Here is a 27,554-nt window from a genome sequence, read left to right on the forward strand (position 1 = left end):
GGCTGTGAGGGAAGCCTGGGTCTCCGGGGTCTGCTAGCGGATGGAGGGAAGCCCAGGTTCCGGGTGCCAGAGGGAAGCCAGTGCCAGCACCTGGGGGAAGGAAGGCCCACTCTTGCACGAATTTCATGCATCGAGCCTCTAGTTATGCATACAAATTCTTTAGTTAATATTTCCCACCCACCTACCACCCACCCATGCCTATGCTCTGAGATTCATAAGTCTTAATGTCTACAAGAAGCCATTTGGCTAGGATTATTATATTTTTTTTTCTCAGCACACTACCATGAGAACTATTAAATCTCTATATCAGCGATTCTCCACCTTTTTAATCTCATGGCACACACAAATTAATTACTAAAATTTTTTGGCACACCAAAAATATATTTCTTGCCAAAAAATAGGTATAAATTTTATTCATTCACACCTGATGGCTATTGTGTTGACTTTGGTCATTTTTTAATTCAACAATCAATCTAAGGGAAAAAGAGGTCAATGCCCCTGACTAAATAGCAGATATTGCATGTTTTAGAAATTCTTACCACACACTAGTTAATAATCGCTGCTCTATGTGTTATATACACTCTCACAGAATATTGCAGGCAAATATTCTCACTTTGTTTTCAAATCCCAATACAATTTTTTTTATTTATTTATTTATTTATTTATTTATTTATTTATTTATTTATTTATTTTTGTGAATGAATCTAACCTGACTGAATCTCCTGGAAGGCCTGGGGATTTCAGGCTGAGGTGAGTGGGTGGATGGGTGGGTGGGAAGAGATCAACCAAAGGCCTTATATACATATATGCATAACCCATGGACACAGACAATAGGGTGGTGAAGGCCTGGTGGAGGCAGGGGAGCGGGGAGGCTAGAAGGGATCAATAGGGGGAAAAAAGGGGGGACAAAGATTTTTTAAAAATTATTTACAGCTTGCTGTTCACAATTTGGTCCATGGATCAGCAGCATAGGTACCGCCTAGAAGCTTGTTAGAAATGTAGACTCTCTGGCCCTCACCAGCGTTTATTAGAGCAAATTGCAATGACAAAAACAATAATTTGATTTCAGAGAGCAAGGGAGAGGGAAGGAAAGATAGAAATATCAATGATGAGAGAGAATCATTGATCAGCTGCCTCCTGCATGCCCCACGCTGTGGATCGAGCCTGCAACTCGGGCTTGGGCCGTGACCAGGAATCTAAACTATGACCAGCTGGTTCATAGGTTGATGCTCAACCACTGAGCCAGCCAACTCTGCATTTTAATTTAATTTGCAGGTGATTCTTCCACTCAGCATGATTTGGAAACAAAGGTATTGCTTTTTTTTGTGTGTGTGTGTGCTTTGTGTGTGTGTGTGTGTGTGTGTGTGTGATTGATTTTCTCTATCCTCATCATTAGTTTGGTTCTTATTGTTCTGATAAAGAGAGGAGGAAGAAAAGAAAAAAGTGAAAAAGACTGAACTGATTTTACTAAGGTTAAGAGCTATTTCCCCTTTGCTTTTATTGTGCTTTCCAATGGCATGTTCTCCTGTTGGTATTTACCTGTTTTATACCATACCAGTTACATGCAACAGTTCTGCTGTTACACTTGTTTTGAAAATGAGGATTTGTACTATGTGATTAATATTAGGGAACATATATTTTTGTAACATGAATTTTATGTTTGCTTAAGTGCCCTTCATTTGAGAAACTATAGTTGAATGCAGGAAACTGGGCAGAGTAAAACTATGCCACATAGGAAATATTCAAAAGGCATACAGTTCAGCCAACCATCAGCCACATCAATTCTCTACTTGTGTTGTGAGTCACACCATCCACTTATGGTGTCATAGCTGTTTGTAGGATTTCAGATAACACTCCTGCCACTTCACAAAAACAATAAAGCTGCAATCCTGAAGCCCACTTCCACATTTTTCCCCCAGTGTAGGCTTCCCCCCCCGCCCCCCCCCAAGGTAACAGACCATACTTATTTTGGCATTTAGATACATAAAATGTTCTACAGTTTTTATTAGCTTCCTGTCTTATGTGTTGCTCTCCAACCCCCATCTTTCCCATAAGCCCCTTAGTTTTATTGTGCAATTCCGTACTGTTTGGTGACTTTTACGGAATGCATGTCACATTATAGCAGACTTGACTATAATAATAGAATCTCAAAATTAAGAGAATCTCAAAAGAAATTGGTTCTATCCATTGGTAAAAATCCTCTCCCTACACACTTCTTTAACACCCTATATAATCCCCTTCCCAATGTCAGCCTTTCCTGATCAACTGGCATTTTCAAGAGGGCAGGGACAGTCTTTCCTATTCTTTCCTTGTTCCTCTAGTCCTAATGCAGTGCCTGATACATTTTAGTTGCTCAAAAATAATTTGATATATAACTGAATATAAGGACTTCCATACTTATTTAGGGAATTCAGATGCTTTTTTTATTTTTTTTATTTAGTAATCAGGTTGGTTCTTAAAGCTGTCCTTTCCTCCCTCTTTCCCTCCCTCCCTCCTTTCCTCCTTCCCTCCTTCCTTCCTTTTTTTGTTCCTTCCTTCCTTCCTTCCTTCCTTCCTTCCTTCCACTTTTTCCTTCCTTCGTTCCTTCATTTCTTTTTTGCTTTTTCCCCTCTTTTTTATTTTTTATTTTAAATCTGTGTTTTTAAATGTTACATATTATTAGTAAGAAAAATTTAAGGTAGTTGATACTTGAGATAGCAGAACTGTTCTTATTCTGACACTTCATTAATCAAACAATTTTTATAGTAGGCTTCCTAATGAATGTAACTTAGTGGTACTATTGTCATTGTTTTTACAGATTTTAAGAAATTATAAATCCTGTGAATAGTTTCTTTAATAATGCATAAATTCATTATACAGGGTGGGGCAATAGTAGCTTTACAGTTATTTTTATGGAAAAGTAATATAATCTATATCACATGTGTCAAACACAAGGCCCGCGGGCCAAATCCAGCCCGCCAGGCCTTGCAATGTGGCCCGCACCGCGCTGTCATCACTGCACTCCGCTGTCAGTTTATGACATTGTCAGTTTATGACTGTTCAGTAAACCATTCGGCCCGCGATTTAGGCTGGATTTTAGATTTTGGCCCCTTCTCTGATTGAGTTTGACACCCCTAATCTATATAATAAAAGGCCAATATGCAAATCAACCAAATGGTGGAACAACTGGTCACTATGATGTGCACTGACCACCAGGGGGCAGATGCTCAATGCAAGAGTAGGCCTAAGCCATTGGATATCCCCTGAGGGCTTTCGGACTGGGAGATATCCCCCGAGGGCTTCTGGACCCCAGCCCCCCCAATGCATGAGTTTCATGCACCGGGCCTGTAGTTAATAAATAATAATACACAAACACCTATGTACTCACAACTGTAAACCTACTTTTGCCTAACCCTGTTTATATTTAAAATTCAGAAAGTGAAGAATGCCAAGTTATTATTTTAAATTTAGGTTAAAGATAAAACTTAGAGAAATAACAATATAAACTAGGTTTTCCTAACGAGAGAAGCATTTGTCCAAGCAAACTTTAGACAGCTGTGAGAGAGAGTAATCTTGCCCTTTATTTCTTTGCTTATTTGCTCTTAGAGACTGTCACTTCATCACTCTTAGTTCTTTGCTTTCTGATTCCACTTAAATCTTTTTCTGTTATTTAATATTTTCCAGTTCCATATTCCTCAAATAGAGAAGTTGATGACGAAGAGAATTGTGGTAGTTCCTCAAAAGAATTGAGTTGATGAGTTTAGAAACTACAATAATTATTTTTACCCATGACCTTACTTATTTAGTGAGTAAACTCTCATTTAACATTGAGTTTCTGAATTTCACTGTGGATTGCAGGACTCAAGTTCTACCCTTCCTATGCAACATTTTCCTAAGTCGTACCTTGAACTTAATTTTCCATTGAAATATTTTAATAGGTGATCTTGATTAACTTCCCTCTTCCCTAAAACATGTGAAAGTAGTTCTTTTGTTATAATACCCCCCAAAATACTCTGACACAGACACCATTACCGTATTAATAATATCTGTATTATAAACCTAAAAGACGTAGTTGTGGAATTTAAGTTTACTTGTGTACTTTTTTATTTTTTAATTTAGGGTACTTTTATTTTGATGTAATTTTAAACCTATAAAAATTTTTCAAGAGTGCAAGAAATTTTCATATACTCAGGTTCAACAACAATTATGTACATTTTCACCCATTTGTTTTATCATATTTTATCTACCGTTACACACATATTTTTTCTTGAATGCTTTAAAAATTGGAAACATCATGCCCCTATATCCCTGAATACTTATATCTGAATTTCCTAAGAATAACAACATCCTCTTTCATAACCACAGTAAAATTACCACTATTAGGAAATATAACCTTAATATGATTCTAGTTTATAATCCATAATTCATTTTCAAGTTTTATTAATTCTCCCAGTAAATGTCCTTTATGGCTATTTGCCCTTTTCTCCATTTCAAGATCCAATCCAAAATCATGCATTGCTTTTATTGGTAATTGTGTCTTTTTACTCTTTGAATTGCAGCAGTTCCATAACCTTTCTTTGAGCCTTTCTTTGAATTTCTTGACCTTGACATTTTTAAAGTTAGGAGGACAGTTATTTTGTGTATATTCTTTAATTTGAGGTTACTGGATGTTGCTTGTGATTAGATTTGGGGCATTTTTTTTTTTAATAACACATCACAGTTCATCATATTAGGAGGCACAAAATGTTAGCTTATTCCAGTATTGGTATTCATTCATTCTATGATGTATTAATTCCTTTCCTTAAGCCCAGTTACACAGAACGTAGTTTCAGAATTGCTATCCCTAACACCAGATAAGCAAACCTACTAGAATTCAATATTACTTACAGTATTTTAAGGTAAAATTTAATTATGGAAAAATACATAAATCTTAAGGGAACAGTTGGATGAGTTTTGATAAATACACCCACATTCACATCTCTAAAGACTTAGAAAATTTCTATCACTCAGAAAGCTTCCTGGTGAACATTTCTTGTTAATACTGCCCCTCCCTCAATTGACAAATGTTTTTCTAATTTTTCCCCCATTATAGATCAGACTGTTTTAGAACTTCATAGCAGTGAAATCATACAATATGTATTTTTTTTTGTGCCCAGTTTTTTGTTGTTGTTGTTCACCCACATTGTTTTGTGTATTAGTAGTTCATTTTTTTTTTTTTTATGGCTGAGTAATACCCCATTGTATGCAAATAGCACAGTTTGTTTATCCATTCTACAGTGATGGATGTTTGGGGTTGTTTTCAGTTTGTAGCTATCCTATATAATAAAACTCTAACATGCAAATCGACCGAATGGCAGAACAACCAGTCGCTATGATGCACACTGACCAGGGGGCAGATGCTCAATGCTGGAGCTGCCCCCGGTGGTCAGTGTGGGTCCACAGCCACTTGGCTGACCGGGATGAGCGGTACTCCCACAGCGGGCTGATCCCCCGCAGGCCGTGCCCCCCACCTGTGCACGAATCTTGTGCACCGGGCCTCTAGTAATAAATAAAGCTGATATGAACATTCAAGTAAAAGTATGTACATTTTAATTTTTGTATGTAAGTGCCTAAGAGTGGAACTGCTGGGTCATTGGATAAATGGTTATTATTATTTTTTTTTTATGTTGAATTTGTTCTTTGGTTATTGTAACATTTTATGATCCCATTACCATTTATGAGGATGTTGGCCATAACTGGTGTTATCAGCCCTTTAAATGTTAGCATTTCTAGTGGCTGTGACTGATAGATATCTCATTAGTTGCTAATGTGTTTGAGTTCTTTTTTCATATGTTTATTGACAATTCATATAGCTTTCTTTGTGAAGGGTTGGTTAAACTTCTTTGCCTATTTTTAAAAATTGGGTTGCTTTTCTTTTTCCTAATAAATTATAGTACAAATTGTTTTTGAGATGTTTATATTGTGAATATTTTCTTCCATTTTGTGGCTTGCTTATTGATTAAAAAAATAAATTTATTTGGGGTGAGATTGGTTAATGTGATTATATAGGTTTCAAGTGTACATGTCTGTGATACATGATCTGTATATTGTATTGTGTGCCCATTTTCCAAGTCAAATCTTCTGCCCTTATCAGATATTTGACTCCCTTTATCCTTTATTACTCCTTCCTCCCTCTTCCCTCTGGTAACCACAATACTCTTGTCTGTGTCTATGAGTTTTTTATTGTTTTTCATGCTTATTCTTTTGTTGCTTTCAGTTTTATATCCCTCATATGAGTAAAATAATGTGGTTCTTAACTTTTTCTGTCTGACTTATTTTGATTAGCATATTCTTAAGATCCATCCACATTGTTGCAAGTGGTAGTATTTTCTTCTGACTCAGTAGTATTCCATTATATATACATATCATATCTTTATCCAATCATTTATTAAAGACCACTTCAGTTGTTTCCTTGTCTTGGCCACCATGAATAATGCTGAAATGAACATAAGGGTGCATATATCTTTGCCAATAAATATTTTCAAAATTTTGGGTAGATACCCTGAAGCTGGTTGCTGGGTCATATGGTAACTTTATTCTTAATTTTTTTGAGGAACCTCCATACTGTTTTTCATAGTGTCAGAGGAACTGAACAGATACTTTTCCCAAGAATACATACAAATGCCCAGTAGATACATGACAAGATGCTCAGCTTCACTAACTATTAGGGAAATGCAAATCAAAACTACAATGATCCTTGGCTGGTGTGACTCAATTGATTGGGCATTGTCCCATGCACTGAAAAGTTTCCAGTTCAATTCCCAGTCAGGGCACATGTCCTGATTGTGGGCTCCATCCCTGTTCAGGGGATGTTCTGGAGGCAGCTGACCTATGTTTCATTCTCACATTGATGTTTCTCTCTCACTCTCCCCTCCTTTCTCCCTAAAAACAAAACATAACAATACACACACACACACACACACACACACACACACATACACACACACACACAGACTATAATGAGATACTACCTCACCCCTGTTAAGAATGGCTATTATCAAAAAAACAGTAATAACAAGTATTGGAGAGGTTTTGGAGGAAAAGGAACTCTCATTCACTACCAGTAGGAGTGTAAACTGATACAGCAATTATGATTTTCTTAATGTGTTCTATTGAATAGAAATTTTTGATTTTTATGAATTCATATTAATGCTTTCCTATTATGGTTATTGCTTTCTGTATACTAAGAAATTTTGCCTACCTTCAGTTCACAAAAATATTATCTTCTGGATTCTTTGACAAGCATTATTGTTTTCCATCTCGGTTTATTTTCCATCACAGATTAATTTTTGTGGATGGGTTGATGTGCCATAATAGAGACTAGAGCTTAATGTTTATTCTTTTTCTTCAAATTCACATTTCTGAGTATGGTGTTGTTTTTTTTAAACAAGAAACATATTATGCTTGTGAGTTATTCTAATTTGATATATTATGCTTTTGGGAAAGACAAATACTTTAACATTAATATAGAAATGTACAAGTTTAGAAACTATATAAGCAAATGAAAATGAGTTTATTGCTTTATGATAATGGAAATAAAACATTTGAATATGTTTAAAAGAATGGGTATATTACTAAATTTACTATTTTTACACTAATAAGAGACTGATGTGAGAACTTTTTCATTGTACACATTATACAAATAAATGGATAGTTTTTTTATTTATGAAAAATAAATAAATTTTGTTTTTATTCAGATGAAATCATCATTTTTTTAACTTGCAAAGAGATTTGATTGCCATGTTATATATCTTTTACTGGTGGTCTAAAGTCTGTCAGGCTTTCCATTTGAAACCCCTATTTTCCAGAGTTTATGAGAAGACAGTTAAAAACACTCAACCAAAATCTTGGCGTTCATGGTCTTGGTTCAATAGAAGGTACTTACTTTAACAAAATTTTAAATAGTCAGCTCTTTTTTTAAAATTGTAAGCAGCACAAAGAGGAATAAAGGAATTTCTTTGGTTAAATAAATTGGGAATAGTTTTCCAGACAGCTTACCCCAATTCAATTTACAAAGCAAACTTTTCCCTTCTAGAAATCATTTAAGTATGTATGGTCCTATGTTCCAGTTGCCACAATATCTTGCCTCAGGGTTTTTTTCCTTTCTATCTTTCCTAGCAAATACCCTTTATCCCTCTTCTCTTTTTATCCATTTATATGTGTTTTTTGTTTGTTTGTTTAGTTTGCCATAATATTTTTACAATAAAAATGGCTTTAAATTTGGCATTCTTTTGTCCTTTTCCCTCTACTTTTCAATGCCTACTCAAAGCAAGACTGCCTATTGGTTGGAAAACAGTATTAACTTTGAGATAAGTGTTATAAATAGCAGTGCTTGAAATTAAATTTCTGAAATCCAAACTTTAAAAACTATTCTGAAGAACTGCTAACTTAAAAAGCAGGCTTTTAGGCAGGGTTTTTTTCTTCCGGTAAGTGTGGCTGTCAGCTTGAGGACTTTCACATTCTGTTTTTAACCTACTATCATTTGCATGGTGAACACTTAAATACTATTGGTCCATAAAGGTGTCTGTGGGTTTTTGTTGCCTTTATTTCACTTCTTATTTTTTTAAAAAAAATCATTTCCTGAAAACCTAGTACAGACATGTAACCTGCAGGAAGGGAGCAAGATGATCTGGAAACCTTTACTTTTGCTGTATTCTGAAGATAATTTGCTGCAGGCAAGAGATTTTTGGGTGCTGCTGAAATTTCGGAGATCTGGGAAAATGGGGTAATAGAATAACATGACACCAGTCCTTAAGCAGCAACATCTGCTGTGGTTCAAAGCCACACAAAGAAAGCTACTTAAGCAGCTGAATGTTTTGGACTGCACGGACAAGTGTGGTTCAACTGCTAAGGCTGCGGCGTAGAGGGAACTCGCAGCTTAGAGAAGTTGTTTAAAAATGGAGTCCTGGAAGATGAACATCTTTAAGAGACAAACATCACCTTATCCTCCAAGCTATCGAAGATCTTTATCAGAACCTGCTTATACGAATTCAGAGATCAGAACAAGCTTAAAGGGCTATCCATGGTGTGGTCCGTTGAAAAGCAAGAGGAAGAAAAATGAACATGATGTTTCCAATCTAGGAAAGCCATTGAGTGCTTATCGGTGGCAAACACATCCCAGCTTCAGGTGCGAAGGGGGCAAGAAAGAGAGCATGCAAAATAATAAGGGAGACCTGGATAAACTACAACAAAAGGTCACGCCAAAGATGGTGGATAGTAATGCTGCTGCTTCTGCTAGTGAGGTCCTTGGAACATCAGCAGAGAAGCTGGACCTGGCCAACACCCAGTCACTTCGGGTTCCATTCACCAGATCTATTTCCGAGCCAGAACCCCGCTGCAGTGTCAGATCTGTGAGACCATCACCGGCTTCAGGGGGGTCAGTGGAGTCTGTGCAGCAGGGATATTTCATCCGTGGCATTTTCTCTACTCTTTCCAATGGCTTCTCCAGGATGCTGAGTCTGAAAGGAGAATCAACCAATGAGCCAGTAAGAGAAGGTATATTGTGATGCATAAAGGGGGGGGAAAGAGATACCTGATTTAATTACTTTTGGAATTTTAATTATTTGTGTTTTATAATAAGCTAAACTGTGCTATTTACTCATTATGACCCAAATTTATGTAATAAGTACACTTTTTAAAAAGTGATAAACACTACTTCAGAGGACCCCCCCCTCAATGAATATTAATAAATCACAGTAAAATATGAATTCGGTTAAAGAATTTTTGTATTATGTTATACTCTTGAACTCTGTTTTAAAGTCTGTGTAAAAGTGTTTATTTTTTTTAACCTTTAAGTTTTTCAAGTTAAATGCAATTTAGAGAAAGCATAGTTGAATAATTTCCTCATGACAAAGTTTAGAATTAAAAAACATAATTACTGTTATCCCTTTATAAAAATTAACAAATGTTATTAAAGCTATTTATAGCATAATTGTTTTGGTAGGTTTAAAATGTTGGAATTTTGATATGCTTATGTCATAAAAATATATAATTTTCATAGGGGAAGTGGAAGATGCAAATCTTGAATATGTTTTCAGATGACAAAATTGAAATTTGTGTTTGAGAAAACAGAATCGTCAAATTTTTAAAAACCTCATTAGGACTTGTTTAAATTTTAAAAAGTTTTATGTTGATGGTAGTATTGTTCAAGCCAAAAAAAAAAAAAGGAAAACCTCTGATGGCCTTGGAAATGACTGACCTAATCTGATAATCTGTCTCAATTATGTGTTAAGACCTGTGTTTATTTGTTTGTTTGTTTGTTTTTTCTTGAAAATATTAACACTGAAACTTTGATACTATTTTCATCCAGTTGAGAAAATTTTTGGATAAGCTGTGATTATTAGAAAACTTTAACTTATCTTTCTTTTGAGATCGGCCACATCAGCAGAACTTTTAACTCTAAAATTGTGGGAATTAAAGAATTTTGTTATTGCAGTGTAATTTAATATATTTTAAAATAAAATTGGAGAATGTGAGTGATATATAAGAATTAAGTAATTTTGCAAATATATGTGTACCAATAACTCAGTATTTTTCCTAAACTCTGCCTTCCCTAGATTTTTCTTGACTCAGTGAGTTTTAATAATATACTAGTACTTAAATGTTTTTGTTTTTTTGCTTACTCTTGGCTTACAGATCACTACCAAGAGTAAAATCTTTCTTGATGTGACTTTAATAATATTCCATTAAAATTTTTGAGCCCTAGCTGGTTTAGCTCAGTAGCTAGAGCATCAGCCTTTAGACTGTAGGGTCCTGGGTTCTATTCTAGTCAAGAGCACATGCCTGAGTTATGGGCTCGATGCCCAGTGTGGGGCATGCAGGAGGCAGCCAATCAATTATTCTCTTTCTCATTGACATCTCCCTCTCTCTCTCTCTCTCTCTCTCTCCCTCCCTCCCCCCCCCCCACCTCCCTCTCTCCCTCCCCCCTCCCTTCCTCTCTAAAATCAATAACAATATATTAAAAAAATTTTTTTTTGACAGGCTGGGTAGTTGCATTTCCTGGACACTAGTATACCTGTTTTCTTGTCCAGTGATCATTGGCTGATGTAAAGGAGCATCAAAGAGAATTAAGAGTTTAAAATAAATTCTTAGAATCAGTGCCTCTCAGTGGTTAACATGTGTACATTTGATAAAAGAAAGATATAGGTTTATTTTTCCCCCAGTATTTATGTTTTAAACATTTTTGGAGTTTTGTAGTTAACTTTCACTTTTTAGCAAGTATGCCAAATTGTTGACCATGTGTGAAGTGTTTTGAGAATCTGTACCTGCATTTTACACATTTTGTTCTACTTAAGGAGATATGAAATATTCTGCATTTATTATATCTTATTAAACAATTACTGTATCTCCTAAGTGCTTCACTAGTGGAGAGCCAAACTCTTTAAATTGAACTGTAATTTTAATGCAAAGATTGGAGCTATTTTTTGTCAGGCGTGTATAGTCTGTGTCAGTGATTTTCTAACCTGCAGTTGTGAATTTTTCTTTATTTCTCTTTCCCCACCAGGAAAAGTGTATGATTGGCCTGGCAGATGTGAATTCTACTTCCATCTATGCCAATTATCATTTGTAAAATTTAATCTCTTAATTTCTCTTTACACTTTTGTGGAATAGTAATTCCTTTCTCACACGTGATAAATGCTATGTAAGTTATTACAGTATTGAGGCAAGGTATGGAAATATAAGAACATAGATGTCTTTAAGACTGTGTTAAGAAAATCAATATATTTATTAATTTGAAACCCACTAGTGTTTGTTACTTTTCTTCTTTAATATAAATTGCAAGATGTCAGAGGCATTAAATAATGTATGTGCATATTTAATACATTTAAAATAGTGTTTGGCTAATAGTGTTTAGCAGCTATCTATATGTTAGGTATTGTTTCTATTAAGAAAGTGAATTTACATGAATACCGTTGTTTTTAAAAAATAAGGAAGAAGGATTCTTGATTCATAAGTTTGTTATAATTATTAAATATAAATAAATTGTAGTGTTTTAATCATAAATTTTGCGAACTCAAACTTGTTCTGAGCTTGTGAATGTTCTGATCATAAACAAATAATAATTTCTTATATCATAACTGAACACAATTACCCACAAGCTTAAAGCAATGAAATATACTATTCTTAGGGTCCTCAACCAATTTAAGAGGGAGAAGCTCAAGGGTTCACTACTGTTCTGGGTTTAACTCTCCAGCTGAACAGTATGTATTCCTTCATCTGATACTATGTGTAGGTCAAATTTTAAAATATTTAAAAAATTAAACATTTTCTTATGGCTAAAAGTAATTCCAACTGCATTGAGCCCAGGGCTAAGCATGGAGTCAACTTGCTTACAATAGGGAAATAAATTGAACACTCATTAAGAGAAGAATAATTAAGCAGATTATGGCATATAATTCCATGATCATATCAACAAAATTCCATATAATCTACATGGTTACCACATACTACTCTGTGAAACTTAATAGAAACTATAAATTGTAAAAGTACATGGGATGTAAACCATATATCTAATGTATGTAACACTTAGAAAGTAGAAATTACTGGGAGGCAATTTTATTCCAAAATTATTTTTCTTCCTCTGTTAGTATGTATAGTAGATAGAAATGAAAGCTTAAAAAGTAAGGAAGTAAACTAATTAAAAAATGAAATAAGAAAGAAAATGAAATATACTTTAGGTAGTTCTCCTTTCTGGTTATAGTTGGTGCTTTATCATATCATAGTAATAAGAATATCCTCTTTCCCAGTGTTAGTTATATTATTAAAGACCCCCTGTTTTAGAAATTAGAAGACAATTTTTTTCTCAATTTTTAAAATATTCTCATTCCATTTTTAACAACTTTTTCCTACAAAATGTTATTGAAAAGGACCTTTTACATTAATTCAAGAATTGTTTATTTATAATAGTTCCTAAGACACCGTTATTGGTGCTGGGAACATAACACATTATTTATTAACTAGGGGCCCAGTGCACAGATTTGTGCACCTTAAAAGGAACTGTGGGCCGTGAGGTTATGGTTGGCACAGGGGCAGGTCTTGGCCCATCCTCTGCAGTCCCTCCCGCCGTGGCCTTCTGTCCCGTCCGCAGGCAGCCCCACACCTGCTCTGCCGCGCCTGCTCTGCTGCTCCCACGCGCTGCAGCTCACACCCACTGATGGAGCAGTTATTGGGACTGTCGCCGGCAGTGGGTGTGAATGGTGGCTGCTGCCCCAATTGCTCCTCAGGAGCAGGTGGAGGTGGTGAAGCCCTCAGGAGCCATTAGAGCCGGCAGCCACTGCTTGTACCCACTGATGGAGCTGAGCGATTGGGACTGGCACCTGCAGTGGGTGTGAGTGGGGCCAGCGCCAGCAGCAGGTGCGAGTGGTGGGTGGGACTGCAGTGCACGGGAGCAAAGAATTTTCAGTAACCACCAGAGGCTCGCCCTGATGACAGCAACTGGCGCACCACCTTGGTTAGGCACTCCTGCTCACCTGCTCCACCATTCTGCTGCTGCAGCCGACACCTGCCATGTTCCGTGCTCTGCTGCCTGCTGCCGACAGACTCCCATGTTCCATGTGTGGCCCCTGGTGGTCAGCGCACATCATAGCGACCAGTTGTTCGGTTGTTCTGCTATTCGGTCTGTTTGCATATTAGCCTTTTATTATATAGGATGTGAAGCTTCCTTACTTATTTTAGGGAACCAGTAACCATATTAGAAAAAAAATGTCTTAAGTTCATAAGAAGTACATATAATAAACAGTGGTAAAGTCTGATTAGTATAAGAACTTAGTGCCTAGATCTTTTCTATAATTGGATCTTCTGTTTGCTTTATATTATAATCAGTTAACAATAGATGTCTCTACAAATTCAGAGAAGTGTTTTTTTCTTGCTATTTCTCCTAAGAATCTGTGTTTCAGCATGCATACCACCTATTCAGCTAACATTTTGTCTTCCATCTGTTGCTTCTAAGCTGTCCTGAAGTTGTTGATCCAATATTTTGTCATTTATGATATTTATGTTGTCTGTTGTTAAGCAACTTTGAAGTTAATAAATAAGTTTTAAAAATAAGGCAATGAACTTAAACACTTTAGGCTACTTATGTATATGTCTGCTGTATTATATAGAAATTATCCAACATATCAATATAATTCTTTCATTAAAATTTTTTATATTGACTTCATAGAGGAAAGAGATAGAAATATCAATGATGAAAGAGAATCATTGATCACTGCCTCCTGCACGCCCAACTGGGGATCAAGCCTGTGACCAGGGCATTGCCTTGACCAGGAATTGAACCATGACCTCCTGGTTCAACCACTGAGCCATGCCAGCCAGACCTTTCATTTTCAATAAGTGTATACTGGGTATATTAATCTGCTAAGATTGCCATAACAAAGTACCACAGACCAGGACCGACTATGTAGCTTAAAAAACAGAAATTTATTTTCTTATGGTTCTTCAGGCTGGAAGTCCAAGATCAAGGTGTGGGTGGGGTTCCTTTCCCCTGAGGTTTGTCAGCTTGCAGATGGGTCTTTATGTTGTATTCTCACTTGGCTTTCTACTGTTCATAGGTGCCTTTAGTGTGTCTTCCTCTTTTAAAAGACACCAGTCCTATTGGAGTAGGGCCCCATCTCAGTATGACCTCACTTGACCTTAATTACCTCTTTAAAGGTCCTATGTTCAAATATAGTCACACTGAGGGCTAGAGCTTCAACACATAATCTTTAGCAGGGCATAGTTCAGTCTATGAGATTTTTAATGCAATATATTAGTGTGAAATTTAAAATGTTGCATAACATAGTCACAAATATATATAATATGCTCAACTTTAAAATGCTTGGTTTGTCAACCTCTGGGTACTTTATACACATTTGTCTGGTTTAATCCTCTGAATAATCCTGTTGGAGTAATTATTCTCATTATAAAAGTAAGGAAGTAGAAACTCAGAAAGGTTTAGTTATTTCTCTATAACTACCCAGCTAGTCCGTGGTGTGTCCCAGGTCTTTCTTATTCCAGGTTCCTTTTCTTACCCTTCCATTTTGGGGGATCTCTGAGCATATGGTGTTTGAGAGGTTTTCAAGAACCTGGAAGTTTCTGCCCAATGAACACCGCAGAATAATGGAGCAAGAGGAATATAGGAGTAGAGATCAGAACATGGAAGTGGGAGCCACGGAATAGATGAAACCACTTAGCTGTGTGTGTATGTGTGTGTGTGCACGCCTGAGCTCATGGGAGGTGTAGTGTGAGGCAGTCAGAATAAGAGTAGTGTCCTGACCTTGGACATTTGATCATTCTTATTCCAGGCTTATCAGAGGCTATTAGCTGAACCACTCAACTTTCATGATTATAGACTTAGAGTTTACCTATAGTGGTGGCAAGTTTAATGTTCTTACTTTATATACACACCACTGCTGCTGCTGCTGCTGCTGGGGCTTGAGGTGCTGACAGAGCTGCAGGGCGTGCCTGCGACCTACCTGCCTTAGTGTGAGTGGCCCCGAGCGGGCAGCGAGATCCACCAGTGGCCCCATCAGCGGCAGGCCAGGCGTAGGCACATGGTGTTGAAATTGCTGGCCTGCTTTCCTGCAGGCCTGAGCTTCTGAGCAGCTGGGGATAAGCTGGTGATCCCAACGGCCTGACAGCTAAGCGCGTTGGGCTTGGGGACTGTTGAATGGGCAGAAGATGGCCCTGATCGCAGGAGGCTAGGTCCTAGGGACCCTACCCGCACGATTTGGTGCGTTTGGCCTCTCTAGTACATAAGTGGAATCATATATTTGTCCTTGTATATAATTTAGTTGTTTTGAGTATATTCACAGAGTTGTACAGCCACACTGCAATAAATTTTATAACACCAGAAAAGGAACAAAGTACCTTTTAGTAGTCACTTCCCAACATGCCATTACCCTCACCAGTGTTTGTGGGTTTATCCCCAGATCCAGTTTTTTTGTTTTTTGTTAAATTTAGGCAGAGTCCATAGGTAACTATTGTACTAATGCACTTTTTGTCTCCATAGATTGATAGATTTGCCTGTAGATTTCATATAATGGAATCACACAATGTATGGCCTTTGTGTTTGCCCCTCCCCCCCCTTTTTTTTTTTTTACTATTCTGTCCTTCTAGCACACATATTGGTTTGCTTTATGCATGTCAATCTTTGTTATTTTATTTTATTTATTTTTAAAATATATTTTATTGATTTTTTTTTTTTTTTTTTTTTTTACAGAGAGGAAGGGAGAGGGATAGAGAGTTAGAAACATCGATGAGAGAGAAACATTAATCACCTGTTTCCTGCACACATCCTACTGGGGATGTGCACGCAACCAATGTACATGCCCTTGACTGGAATCTAACCTGGGACCCTCCAATCCGCAGGCTGACACTCTATCCACTGAGCCAAACCAGTTAGGATTGGCCTCTTTTTTTTTTTTTTTTTTTTTTTTTTAACTAGTAGACATTTTAATGAGCTTCCCTCTGTGTAGCTTCAAGCTACTAGGACACATGCCCCACCAATACCCTTAGTCTTCTCCTCAGCTCTTCTGCTGAAGACCTTGGCCTTCACAACCAGGCTGCTTTGGGAGCTTTCCCTTCCCCAGAACTTTGCAGTAGCCCAATCGCACCACATCAGTGATAGGAGCAGCTCCAGTCTTGCTTTTGGCAGCATTTACCCGTGTCTACTCACTGACCAGAGTCCACAGTCTTTCAAGGTTGACAGTTGGGAAGAAGCTCTGGTTCCTCTTTAAGTGGTAATGCCTCATGCCAACTTTCCCAAAGGAACCTGGGTTGATATTTGTTGACGTTGATCCTGTGATGCAAGCCAGCAGTATAACCTCCCCTCTCCCCCAGTCCTTCCTGTGCTTACCGATGCGGCCATGGCCGTGGGTCACGTGGCCCCAAAGTCTGGATGGCATGCCAATGGCTGAGATGCAAGAGCTGGTCTCTTTAACTTAGCATAGTATTTTCAGGGTTCATCCATGTTATAGCATCTATCAATACTTTTTCCTTTTTATAACTAAATAATATTCCATTATGTGGCTATACTACATTTTGATCTATGTATTCATCAGTTGATGGACATTGAATTGTCCTTTTTGGCTATTATGAACAATGCTGCTATGAAAATTCATGAACAAGCTTTTACACGGCTATATGTTTTCATTTTTCTTGGATGTATTTACACTTATATTTTGTAAAGGACATAGCCTGATCCAAAATAATGATTTGGTGTTTTGAGACCTTAAGTCACATTTAGTTTTTCATTGTTATTTAAACATGTGAAAGTCTTGCTGTTTTATATCTATGTATTGGTTCATTTAATAAATATTTGTACCAGGTATTTATAATAGTTCAGTGTTAATTCAATGGTTTCATTAATTAGTAATTTTTTACATCTGTGCAGAAAATAGAAACAGTATGTTTTTAGTTACATGTGATTTAGTTTCCAACTAGAAGCTTTATTGTATTGAACTTGTCAATTTGTCTTCATTGCCAGGATGATTGTCTTATTTTTATCTGCCTGAGGCAGTTTGTAGTCAATTTCTCACGCTCAAGGCTGGTATATCTTTGTGAGGAAGCAAAGAGAAGAGTAATATGAGTAATGACTGAATCTATGATTATGAAACTTTATCCATATGAGTATACAGGTTCTTAGTGACTGAGCTTTGGTCAGTAAACCACAGGCATTTTTCCTGTCTTTCTCATGTGAATTTTCTCACTGACATATTTTAAATTACTTTTTCTCTTAGTTTTTGAATTTGTTGATGATTATTCACTTGTCTTTACAAAATAGAAATCTTGTGTTGTGTCCACGATCTTAGATGTTTTCACCAAAATGTCAAAATAGTTTGAAGCTTATGGAATACCAATTCAACTATAACTTAGCACAGCATATAACCATAACCATAACCATAATCTTGGTCAAAATAAAGAGTATTTTGAATGCTATGTGTGTGGTTTGTTGTTCTGGAGAAAAGTAGTATCTGGTGGTTAGAACATATGAGTTGTTGTCAGCATTTTGTGGGTTTATTCCCAGATCCAATTGTTGTGTGTGTTTTTTGTTTTTGTTTTTTTAAGATAGGCAGCGTCTATGCCTGGTATATGTTTAGTGGAATGCTTTATTTACTATGGATGTACTATAAACACTAATGAAGATTTTATATTATTGGCAGAAAAATGTTCAATAAATTACTGAAAATATATATTAAATAATTGTAGCTGTAATGGGTGCTTAGTGATTCTATTCTTTAAGCTTTCTTTGCAAAAGGCATAATTAACATTCTTTCCTATTAGTGATTATATTTTAAGCAAACCATAAAGAACCGTGTGTGTGTGTGTGTGTGTGTGTGTGTGTGTGTGTGTTATTGATTTCAGAGAGGAAGGGAGAGGGAAAAAGATTTAAAAAAATCATTGATTAGCTGCCTCCTGCATGCCCCCTACTGGGAATCAAGCCCGCATCACCTGTGTGTTTCCTGACTGGGAATCGAACTGTGACCTCCAGGTTCATAGGTCGATGCTTAATCCCTGAGCCACACTGGCAGGGCTATTAAAGAACTTGTTTAAAATTCAGAGTATTTAAACATTACTGTCTTTCTGAGGGACTGCTGAAAATCCTATGTAATGGAACTCATCCCTTTCATACTTGCCAGAAATTCAGAATAAGGGACATGCTTTAAGATGGTGTGATGCTTCTAGTATGTGGAGGCTAGGCAGTGATATTATAGTATTTAAGTTTTATTTAACTTCATCCTCTTGATAACATGCTAAACTGGAATTTTAAAAAATAAGCCCTCTTGTAATATTATTGGTCCTTGAGCTCGACAGAGATGTTCTGCCCTTTAAATAAAGTAATAAAGCTCTCATCCTAGCTTATTAAAAACAGATAAATGGCATTGAAATATTTTCAATTAAAATTTTATAAATATTTCTTAACATTTTGGTGCCTGGCTTCCTCAATGATAAGGTAAGGTTCTTAACTCCAATTTCTTTGATTACTTTATATTTAATATCCACCATTGAGTTACTTTTTATCCCGTGACTTAATTTTAGGGCATGGCCTTTCAAACAGTGTTGTTGTTTTTTTGTTTTGTTTTTTAATTCTTTATTTTTTTAAAATAAATTCAAACTGTTTTTATGAACACCCATTGTTCATAGTGAACAGGGGTTGGTTGCTAGTAGAAATATCATGATGGTAGCTGTTTTTTTTAATCCTCTCCAGCCTTCATTCAAATTTATTAGATTGACAAGGCTCAGATATTGCTATTAGTCCCTAGGTTGATACTGTATTGCTGTTTCTGTTTTCTGTAGAATTTTAAATGTATCATTTTGTTCAACTAAAAGGAATTTAGTATTTCTTTGTGCAATCCATCTCTTCATTACATTTTTTAACCAATTAGAGTGTTCATTTAAACACTATAACAGAGTCATTTTTGTTATTATTAGCCATTTTTCTTTCTCAGCAATAGACTACTTCAAATATTAGATGTGAAAGAACCTTTTATCCAAGAGTAGGTGGAATTGGGATAATACCACTTAAAATAAATCATTTAAAGCAGTTGCCCGAATTTCATACTAAGTAACATATTATTATATACATGTGTGTATGGGGGTGTAGAGGATTATTAGGAATTTATCTTTAAAAAATATGAAGTGGATCCTGCCAGTGTGGCTCAATGGTTGAACATCGAACTATGAACCAGGAGGTCACAGTCAATTCTAGGTCAGGGCATCTGCCCAAGTTGAGGGCTTGATCCCTAGGGTGGGGTGTGCAGGAGGCAACCAATCAATAATTCTCTCTCATCATTGTTTGGGTTTAACAACACAGTTTTAAAATAAAAGTGCAGGACATAACATGCAAGAAAGAATAAGTAATTTTCAATTTATAATTAAAATGAAAAATTAGGATGAATTTATGAATATATCTGAATATTTAAATTTTGATAATCATGCTCTCTCTAGAGTGCTACATGTTAACATTTTAAATGAGTATTATTGGTGTAAATTGTGTCTATACTTGGGATTAGATACAGAGTGCTGAGTATTAAAGAATGAAGCGTTCTTGATGTATAGATATCCAAAGATCTCTGAGCTATGTTGTAACATGAGCAGCCAAGGTAGTTGTGTTTTTGTTTAGTTCTTTATAGTTTTCAAACCCTTTCAAATGTGTTATTTGATAATAAGTGCATTATGAGAAAAATAAGTTCACTTTGTGTATGGGGAGAAACACTTTATATATGGGAAAATTCCGAAAGAAGCTCTTTCCTCTTTTAAGGCAACGGTGGCTTTGGAAATGAGAGATGGGTGACCCTGAGAGTTAGAACTGAATCCTTCACCAGTCTCATATGTCTATCTGCCTATCTTGACATTAATTTAACTAGAATAAGTTGGGCCTTGATCCTGGGTAAGACTCAATAACTTTTACTTAATATCGTCCCTTCCTCTGTCAAAGATGGATGACCAAACATTGCACTGGGAAAAGTGAATGTAGGATGGCAAACAACCTACCAACATATCACTGCAGTGTCTTGGGCAACATTATTTACTCTTCTTCATCTGCTAACTATTTAATGCAAATAAATAAAAGTACAGATGAACTTCACCCTCCTCCCTCAAAACATACACATATGGAGAGGGAGATGCAAATGCTTTAATTGGACCACTTAGTCTGAAAAGCTCTTTTCATATGACTTTTCTTTGTTCTCTTGCTATGGTGTTTACCTATAGCTCTCTCCTTGTTCAACTGGTCACTCACACAAGGACCCCTATGCAAAGCCTTTTTCATCCACAGGTTTGTTTTTTGATTTGTTCATAGTTTTTTTAAAAAAATATTTTTTTGTTGATTTCAGAGAGAAAGAGAGAGATAGAAACATCAATAAAGAGAGAGAATCTTTGATTGTCTGCCTCCTGCATGCCCCCTACTCGGGACCAAGCCCACAACTCAAGCATGTGCCCTTCACCAGAATCGAACCTGGAACCCTTCCGTCTGCAGGCCTATGCTCTATCCACTGAGCAAAACTCGCCAGAGCAATTTATTTATAGTTTATTTTTAGTTTTCTTAGTGGTTGCTCCAGAGCAATGGTTCTCAATCTTCCTAATGTTGCGACCCTTAAATTCAGTTCCTCATGTTGTGGTGACCCCCAATCATAAAATTATTTTCGTTGCTACTTTATAACTGTAATTTTGCTACTGTTATGAATCATAATGTAAATATCTGTGCTTTCTGATGGTCTTAGGTGACCCCTGTGAAAGGGTGTCTCGACCCCCAAAGGGGTCGCAACCTACAGGTTGAGAACCACGGCTCTAGTGGTAGTACAATATTCGTATGTGACCTCACAGTTTACTGGTATCAACATTTTATCACTTTAAGTATAGTATAGAAACCTTCTATTTAGGTCTGTCTACCTTTCCCACTTCAAAATATTGTCTTGAGTATCAGATGATATTATAATTTTTGCTTTAATAAAATATTTATAAACTCCTGAAGATGATAAAATATATCCTCATATTTCTGCTCTTTTTATTATTCTTTCTTTCTAATACTCTAAAATTTCTTTTTATTATTTTCTCTCTGAAGAATTCTCTTTAAAAAAAATTAAATATATTTTTATTGATTTCAGAGAGGAAAGGAGAGAGAGAGAGAGAGAGAGAGAGAGAGAGAGAGAGAGAGAGAGAGAGAGAGAGAGAGATAGGAACACCAAGGATGAGTGAAAATCATTGATCGGCTGCCTCCTGCACATCCCACACTGGGGATCAAGCCTGAAACCCAGGTGTGTGCCCTGAACGGAAATTGAACCAAGATCTCCTAGTTCAGAGGTTTAGAGCTTTCCTTCAACTGAGAATGCCTTAATTTCCCCTTCATCTCACAAGAATAATTTCATCCGGTATAGAATTTGAGGTTGACAGTTTTCTCTCAGCATTTGAAAAATCTTGTTCCACCTACTTAAAGGTTTTAGATGAGAAATTGTCATTTGGGTTGTTGTTTCCCTAGAGCCGTGGTCGGCAAACTGCGCCTCGCCAGCCACATGCGGCTCTTTGGCCCCTTGAGTGTGGCTCTTCCACAAAATACCACGGCCTGGGCGAGTCTATTTTGAAGAAGTGGTGTTAGAAGAAGACTAAGTTTAAAAAATTTGGCTCTCAAAAGAAATTTCAATCGTTGTACTGTTGATATTTGGCTCTGATGACTAATGAGTTTGCCAACCTGCCCTAGAGGTACCATGACATTTTTTTTGACTGCTTTCACAACTTATTTTTTGTCTTTAGTTTTTAGAAGTTAATTATGATGGGTCTTGTCTTAGATTTCTTTGGGTTTAACTCAGCTTCATTTTTTAATTTTATTTTTAATTTATTTTTTGGTTAATCCTCACCCAAAGGGTAGTTTTTCCTTTGATTTTCTTTCTTTCTTTCTTCCTTTCTTTCTTTCTTTCTTTCTTTCTTTCTTTCTTTCTTTCTTTCTTTCTTTCTTTCTTTCTTTCTTTCTCTTTCTTTCTTTCTCTTTCTTCCTTCCTTCCTTCCTTCCTTCCTTCCTTCCTTCCTTCCTTCCTTCCTTCCTTCCTTTCTTTCTTTCTTTCTTTCTTTCTTTCTTTTTTTGGAAGGGTGGAAAGGAGGGAGGGAAAGGGAAGAAAGAGAGAGAAACAGAAACATTGATGTGAAAGAGACACATAGATTGGTTACCTCCTGCATGCACCCTGACTTGGGCTGGGGGTTGAACCTGCAACCAAGGTATGTGCCCTTGACTGGGAATCAAACTGTGACCCTTTGGTCCTCGAGTTAATGCTCTTACCACTGAATCACATCGGCCAAGGCAACTCAGCTTCTTGAATCTGGAGGCTTATGTCTTTTGCCTACTCTTTTGGGAGGTCTTCAGCCATTATTTTTTCCAAATTCTCTCTAGTTCTTCTCTCCTGGAATGCCACTGATAGTTTAATATTTATTTTTTCAGTCTCTTTTTTCTTTGTTGTTCACATACAATAAATTGTTTTTCTATCCTAAATTTTGCTGATTCTGTCTTCTGTCATCTCCATTCTGCTATTGTAGTTCAGCTGTTGTATTTTTGGTTCTATAGTTTTCATGCAGTTTTTAAAATAAAATTCTGTTTCTTTGCTAAGATATTCCATTCTTTTTAAATTTGTCCTAAGGTAATTTCCAATTGATTATGAAGCTTTTTATGATGCCTGCTTTAAATTCCTTCTCAGATTATTAAAACATCTGAGTCATCTTAGTTGATTGATTTTTGCTTTCATGCTGTGATATTCTTGTTTCTTGGTATGATTGATGATTTTTTTTTTTTTTAAATTGAATCTTGAACATTTTGGCTGATAATTGTAGGTCCAGTTTTAGTCTTTTATTTTATCAGGCTGCCAACCTATTTAGGTTTAGCATGTAGCTACAAGCCTAATATTAAAGGGTATGGTTCCTATGACAATTTACTTTTCAGATTTTTTGCAGCACTATTTTGGTCTTCTTGGTTTATATGGGCCTCCTACTCATTTCTGCCGGAGCTGCTGGGGGAGCAGCTGGAGCTTTCCCAGAACAGGCCATTTGTGCCTCTAAGAAAGAGAAGAGTCTCCAGCCCATGGGGACCGGCCTTCCGGGCTGGGATGCTGTGACAAGATCCCCTGCCTCTGGGAGATGGAGAAGAATCCCTCAGGCTGGACAATCCCCTCTTTTCAGGATCCCCTCCCCTTCACCCCTGTCCCCTGCTACCTGGTATGTCTTGGTGAGAGAAGGTTGTCTCAGGTCTGGAGGGGAAAGGGTATGTGGTTCCCTTGGCTGCTCACTGTTTGCAGGCCTCCCCACCATACTCCCAGGCTAGAACTGTTGGGCTTGCCTAGTGTTTTCAAGGGAATGAGACTACCCAGACTGCTTTCTATTGCTTGGGGCAAGGCTTTGGGTCACCTTTTTCTGTTGAACACCGGGTTTATAAGATATCCTTCCACTGTGTTGTTTCTCAAGTCAGTCTTCTTTCTGTTTTCAGCTTTCTGTTTTCAGAGTTCTATGGCTACCTTTTTAAGTTCCAAAGTATAGTTTCATTTAGCATGGACCAGTATGAAAAAAATGAGTGTATGCCATTGTCTGGCCCAAGACTCTTTCTTAATCCTTTGTTATTCATATTTTTCTTTAGACTGCCTAACCTGTCATAATCTATATCAAATTTCTGCAGTTGTTAAATGATATAACTCTTCTATAGCCTTACTTATCAGAACTTTTGTATGTGAAATCTGAGTTCTTGTCTATCATAGCTCTCATCAGCTTTGTAAAATCCTATTTTGCAAGATTAGCAATTTGACTATGCAATGACTTTGTACTCATAACAGGATTCAAAAATGATCAAGAAAGGTTCAGGGCTGAATAGTATTCAAGAAAGGATTGATTTATATAAGGGGTAATTTAACTCATGAAATTTTTGTTTTCAGTAAAATTTTATTTTTATCTGTGAAGACTACAGTGAATATTTATATAAGCAAAATTTTACCTATATATTTAAGTCCTTATACTTTATTTTTCAATTGAAAGTTCTCTAATATTTTTGTTATACAGATGAGTAAAGTTAAAATAAGACTTAAAAATGACTATATAAAGATCTCCTTATAATCTAAACAGAGAAGCTTTGCAAAGGTTTGAAAGGGGTACTATTAATTATTTTAGGACAAGGTGTAATCTGGGTCACGTGATCATTCAACCTAGATCAAATTGCTAGTTAGTTCAAAATCTGGTTTTATGAGATCCCAAATATCCTGACAACTGTGCATGGGCCCAATGTAGCATAGCATTATGATTATGATCGTATAGAGTCATATTACTTAGTGTGGCTGTTATCAATTTACTCAAGTTTTCTGTGCCTCAATTTCTTTATATGTAATATGGGAGTGATGATAGTACCCACGTTACAGGGATGCTATGAGACTTAAATGAGATTAGGCATGCTGGTGCTGTTATTGCTGTTATTTTAAAATATTCTTACATAAGAAAAGGAAAGGTTAACTGAGAACTAGTAGCTTTAGTGTGAGATTAAGAGCCATGAGTCAGGGGTTCTATTTCTGTTTTGCTCCTGACTCACGTGGACTCTTTGGGAAACTGCTTAATCTTTTTGTGGCTAAATCCTGCCATCTGAAAGCTAGAAGAATCTTGCTATCTGCTCACTTTATGTAAAATGATAGGGAAATTTTTGGAAAATGCTTTGTGATCTATAGGAAAAGGTGCTTCATAAGCACATAACTTTATTCATCTCAGCATTGCCATTAACTTGCTCTTTAAATATGTATGGCTTCTAATTTGCTTAACTTAGTAATCCAAAATTATATTAATGTATAATGTGGGGGTGTTGACACTTCTGTTAGAACGTTTCCTTTTGTGTTTTCTCATAACTTAAATATAGATACTTGCTGCCACATTATATTAGGAATATGTGTAAAAATCAGTATGTATAAATTATTGATAATGACTGAACAATAATTTTTCATTTTTCTACTTAGTTTAATTAAAATGTAGCTTTGATTCTTTTTAAAGAACAAAAGAGGATAGAAGTGGGGACAAAGAATGGTTGATTAATTATAATGAGAATAGAATATGGACTAAACTGTACCTGAAAAGAACATTTAGCCTCTTCTCCTGCCACAGTTGAATTATATTTTAATGAATTTAGTTGAATAATCAGTGATTAAGTAGCTACCATGGAAAAAAGTGAGTTTTAGTAGGGAAAATATATGACTATTTACTTTGTTCTTTCATAATCATTAATGGTTTAGGTAATCTTTTCAAGTTTGTGGCAAGTAGAGGCAGTATGTGAAATGAAATCCTATACAACATTTTGATTATTTTGAATTAGGTAGACTTAGCTAAATGTTTTTCTGAGGTTTAAAGAGTTACATGGTCAGTTCAGAAAAGACATATACACAAACGTTTCAAATTTGCCAAATTGATTTCTTATTGAGGTACAGAATCAGTGCTAATTTAAAATTTTTTGATAAAAGTAGAAAAGTTTTGTTACTACTTAAGAGGATAAAGCACTTGAAAACTTGTGTAGTCTGAAAAAATGTCTTGGGAGTCTTTTTGTTCAAATAATTTTCCTATAATTTACTTTGAGATTATGACTTATACTGAATGATTTTCATTTGTATGAGTAATTGAAAGAATTCAAGATTTAAAACTAAAGTTAAGTGAAAAATTATGTTTTTAACCTACAAATTATTGCATTTTAAATGTAAAATTAGTACTATAATTAAAATCCAGGTGTAGATTTATTCTCTTATAGTTCAGGAGGCCAGAAGTCTATGAAATTTAGATGTCAGCAGGGTTGGTTCCTTTTGCGGGTCCAGTTCTTTATATTACTATTTTTAAAAAAGTTTTTAAAATGGTTAAATAAACCATTTGCATAAGATTCTGATATTTTAAAAGATTATAACAATGTAATATATATCTTTAAAAGTTTCGAGTAATGTATAAGTTCCCTAAAATATATTTAATACTTAGTAACATGACTTAAAATAGGCATCAAATACAACCTTCATCCAAAGGAGTTTGTAACAAAAATGTTATTCTATAAAATGCAAAACTGACTAGATAGAAACTCTCTTTGCCCTTTAATTTTGGCATTGTAACTGTCCAATATGAGGTAATATAAGAAGAGCTGCTGAAAGGCATGGCTTTCCATTCCTGTAGCTCAGAGCTCCCTGCTGCTGCCATCATCATCAAACAGCTCTTGCAAATTCTAATTGCATTCTGTAAATGCTCCCTATTTTCCTTGTCAGTTTCCAATCTGCATTTTGAAATACATGCTTAAAATATTTACCTCCCAAATAGAAAAATAAGAACTCTGAAACTGTCAAAACTCTCAATGGCACATGTAATTAATGGAAAACATTCCATAAATACAGTTGATGTAAAGACAATATAACTATTTAGGTCAGAGAGAGAGAGAGAGAGAGAGAGAGGGAGAGGGAGAGGGAGAGGGAGAGGGAGAGGGAGAGGGAGAGGGAGAGGGAGAGGGAGAGGGAGAGGGAGAGGGAGAGGGAGAGGGAGAGGGAGAGGGAGAGGGAGAGGGAGAGGGAGAGGGAGAGGGAGAGGGAGAGGGAGAGGGAGAGGGAGAGGGAGAGGGAGAGGGAGAGGGAGAGGGAGAGGGAGAGGGAGAGGGAGAGGGAGAGGGAGAGGGAGAGGGAGAGGGAGAGGGAGAGGGAGAGGGAGAGGGAGAGGGAGAGGGAGAGGGAGAGGGAGAGGGAGAGGGAGAGGGAGAGGGAGAGGGAGAGGGAGAGGGAGAGGGAGAGGGAGAGGGAGAGGGAGAGGGAGAGGGAGAGGGAGAGGGAGAGGGAGAGGGAGAGGGAGAGGGAGAGGGAGAGGGAGAGGGAGAGGGAGAGGGAGAGGGAGAGGGAGAGGGAGAGGGAGAGGGAGAGGGAGAGGGAGAGGGAGAGGGAGAGGGAGAGGGAGAGGGAGAGGGAGAGGGAGAGGGAGAGGGAGAGGGAGAGGGAGAGGGAGAGGGAGAGGGAGAGGGAGAGGGAGAGGGAGAGGGAGAGGGAGAGGGAGAGGGAGAGGGAGAGGGAGAGGGAGAGGGAGAGGGAGAGGGAGAGGGAGAGGGA

General features: G+C 36.7%; 1 protein-coding gene and 1 pseudogene across 6 annotated transcripts in view; one reads left to right on the forward strand and one right to left on the reverse strand.

The window, feature by feature from the left end:
- The window catches only part of RASAL2 (RAS protein activator like 2), a 227,431-nt gene that overhangs the window by 64,696 nt on the left and 135,181 nt on the right, over positions 1 to 27,554 (forward strand). Inside the window, exon 1 of one of the 5 annotated variants that reach the window (XM_084866961.1) lies at positions 8,741 to 9,513. The exons of the other annotated variants lie outside the window; for them this stretch is intronic. Coding sequence (XP_084723087.1) covers positions 8,916 to 9,513 — 598 coding nt within the window. The 5' untranslated portion in view covers positions 8,741 to 8,915. Of the gene's footprint in view, positions 1 to 8,740; positions 9,514 to 27,554 lie in introns of those variants that run through there. 5 annotated transcript variants of the gene reach the window in all.
- LOC311612670 (large ribosomal subunit protein uL15-like) lies at positions 16,475 to 16,901 on the reverse strand (annotated as a pseudogene). The gene has a single exon. The product of its transcript is annotated as a large ribosomal subunit protein uL15-like (transcript).

The sequence above is a fragment of the Pipistrellus hanaki genome (genome assembly GCF_964339955.1).
Source record: "Pipistrellus hanaki genome assembly, chromosome: 18".
NCBI classification, from domain to species: domain Eukaryota; kingdom Metazoa; phylum Chordata; class Mammalia; order Chiroptera; family Vespertilionidae; genus Pipistrellus; species Pipistrellus hanaki.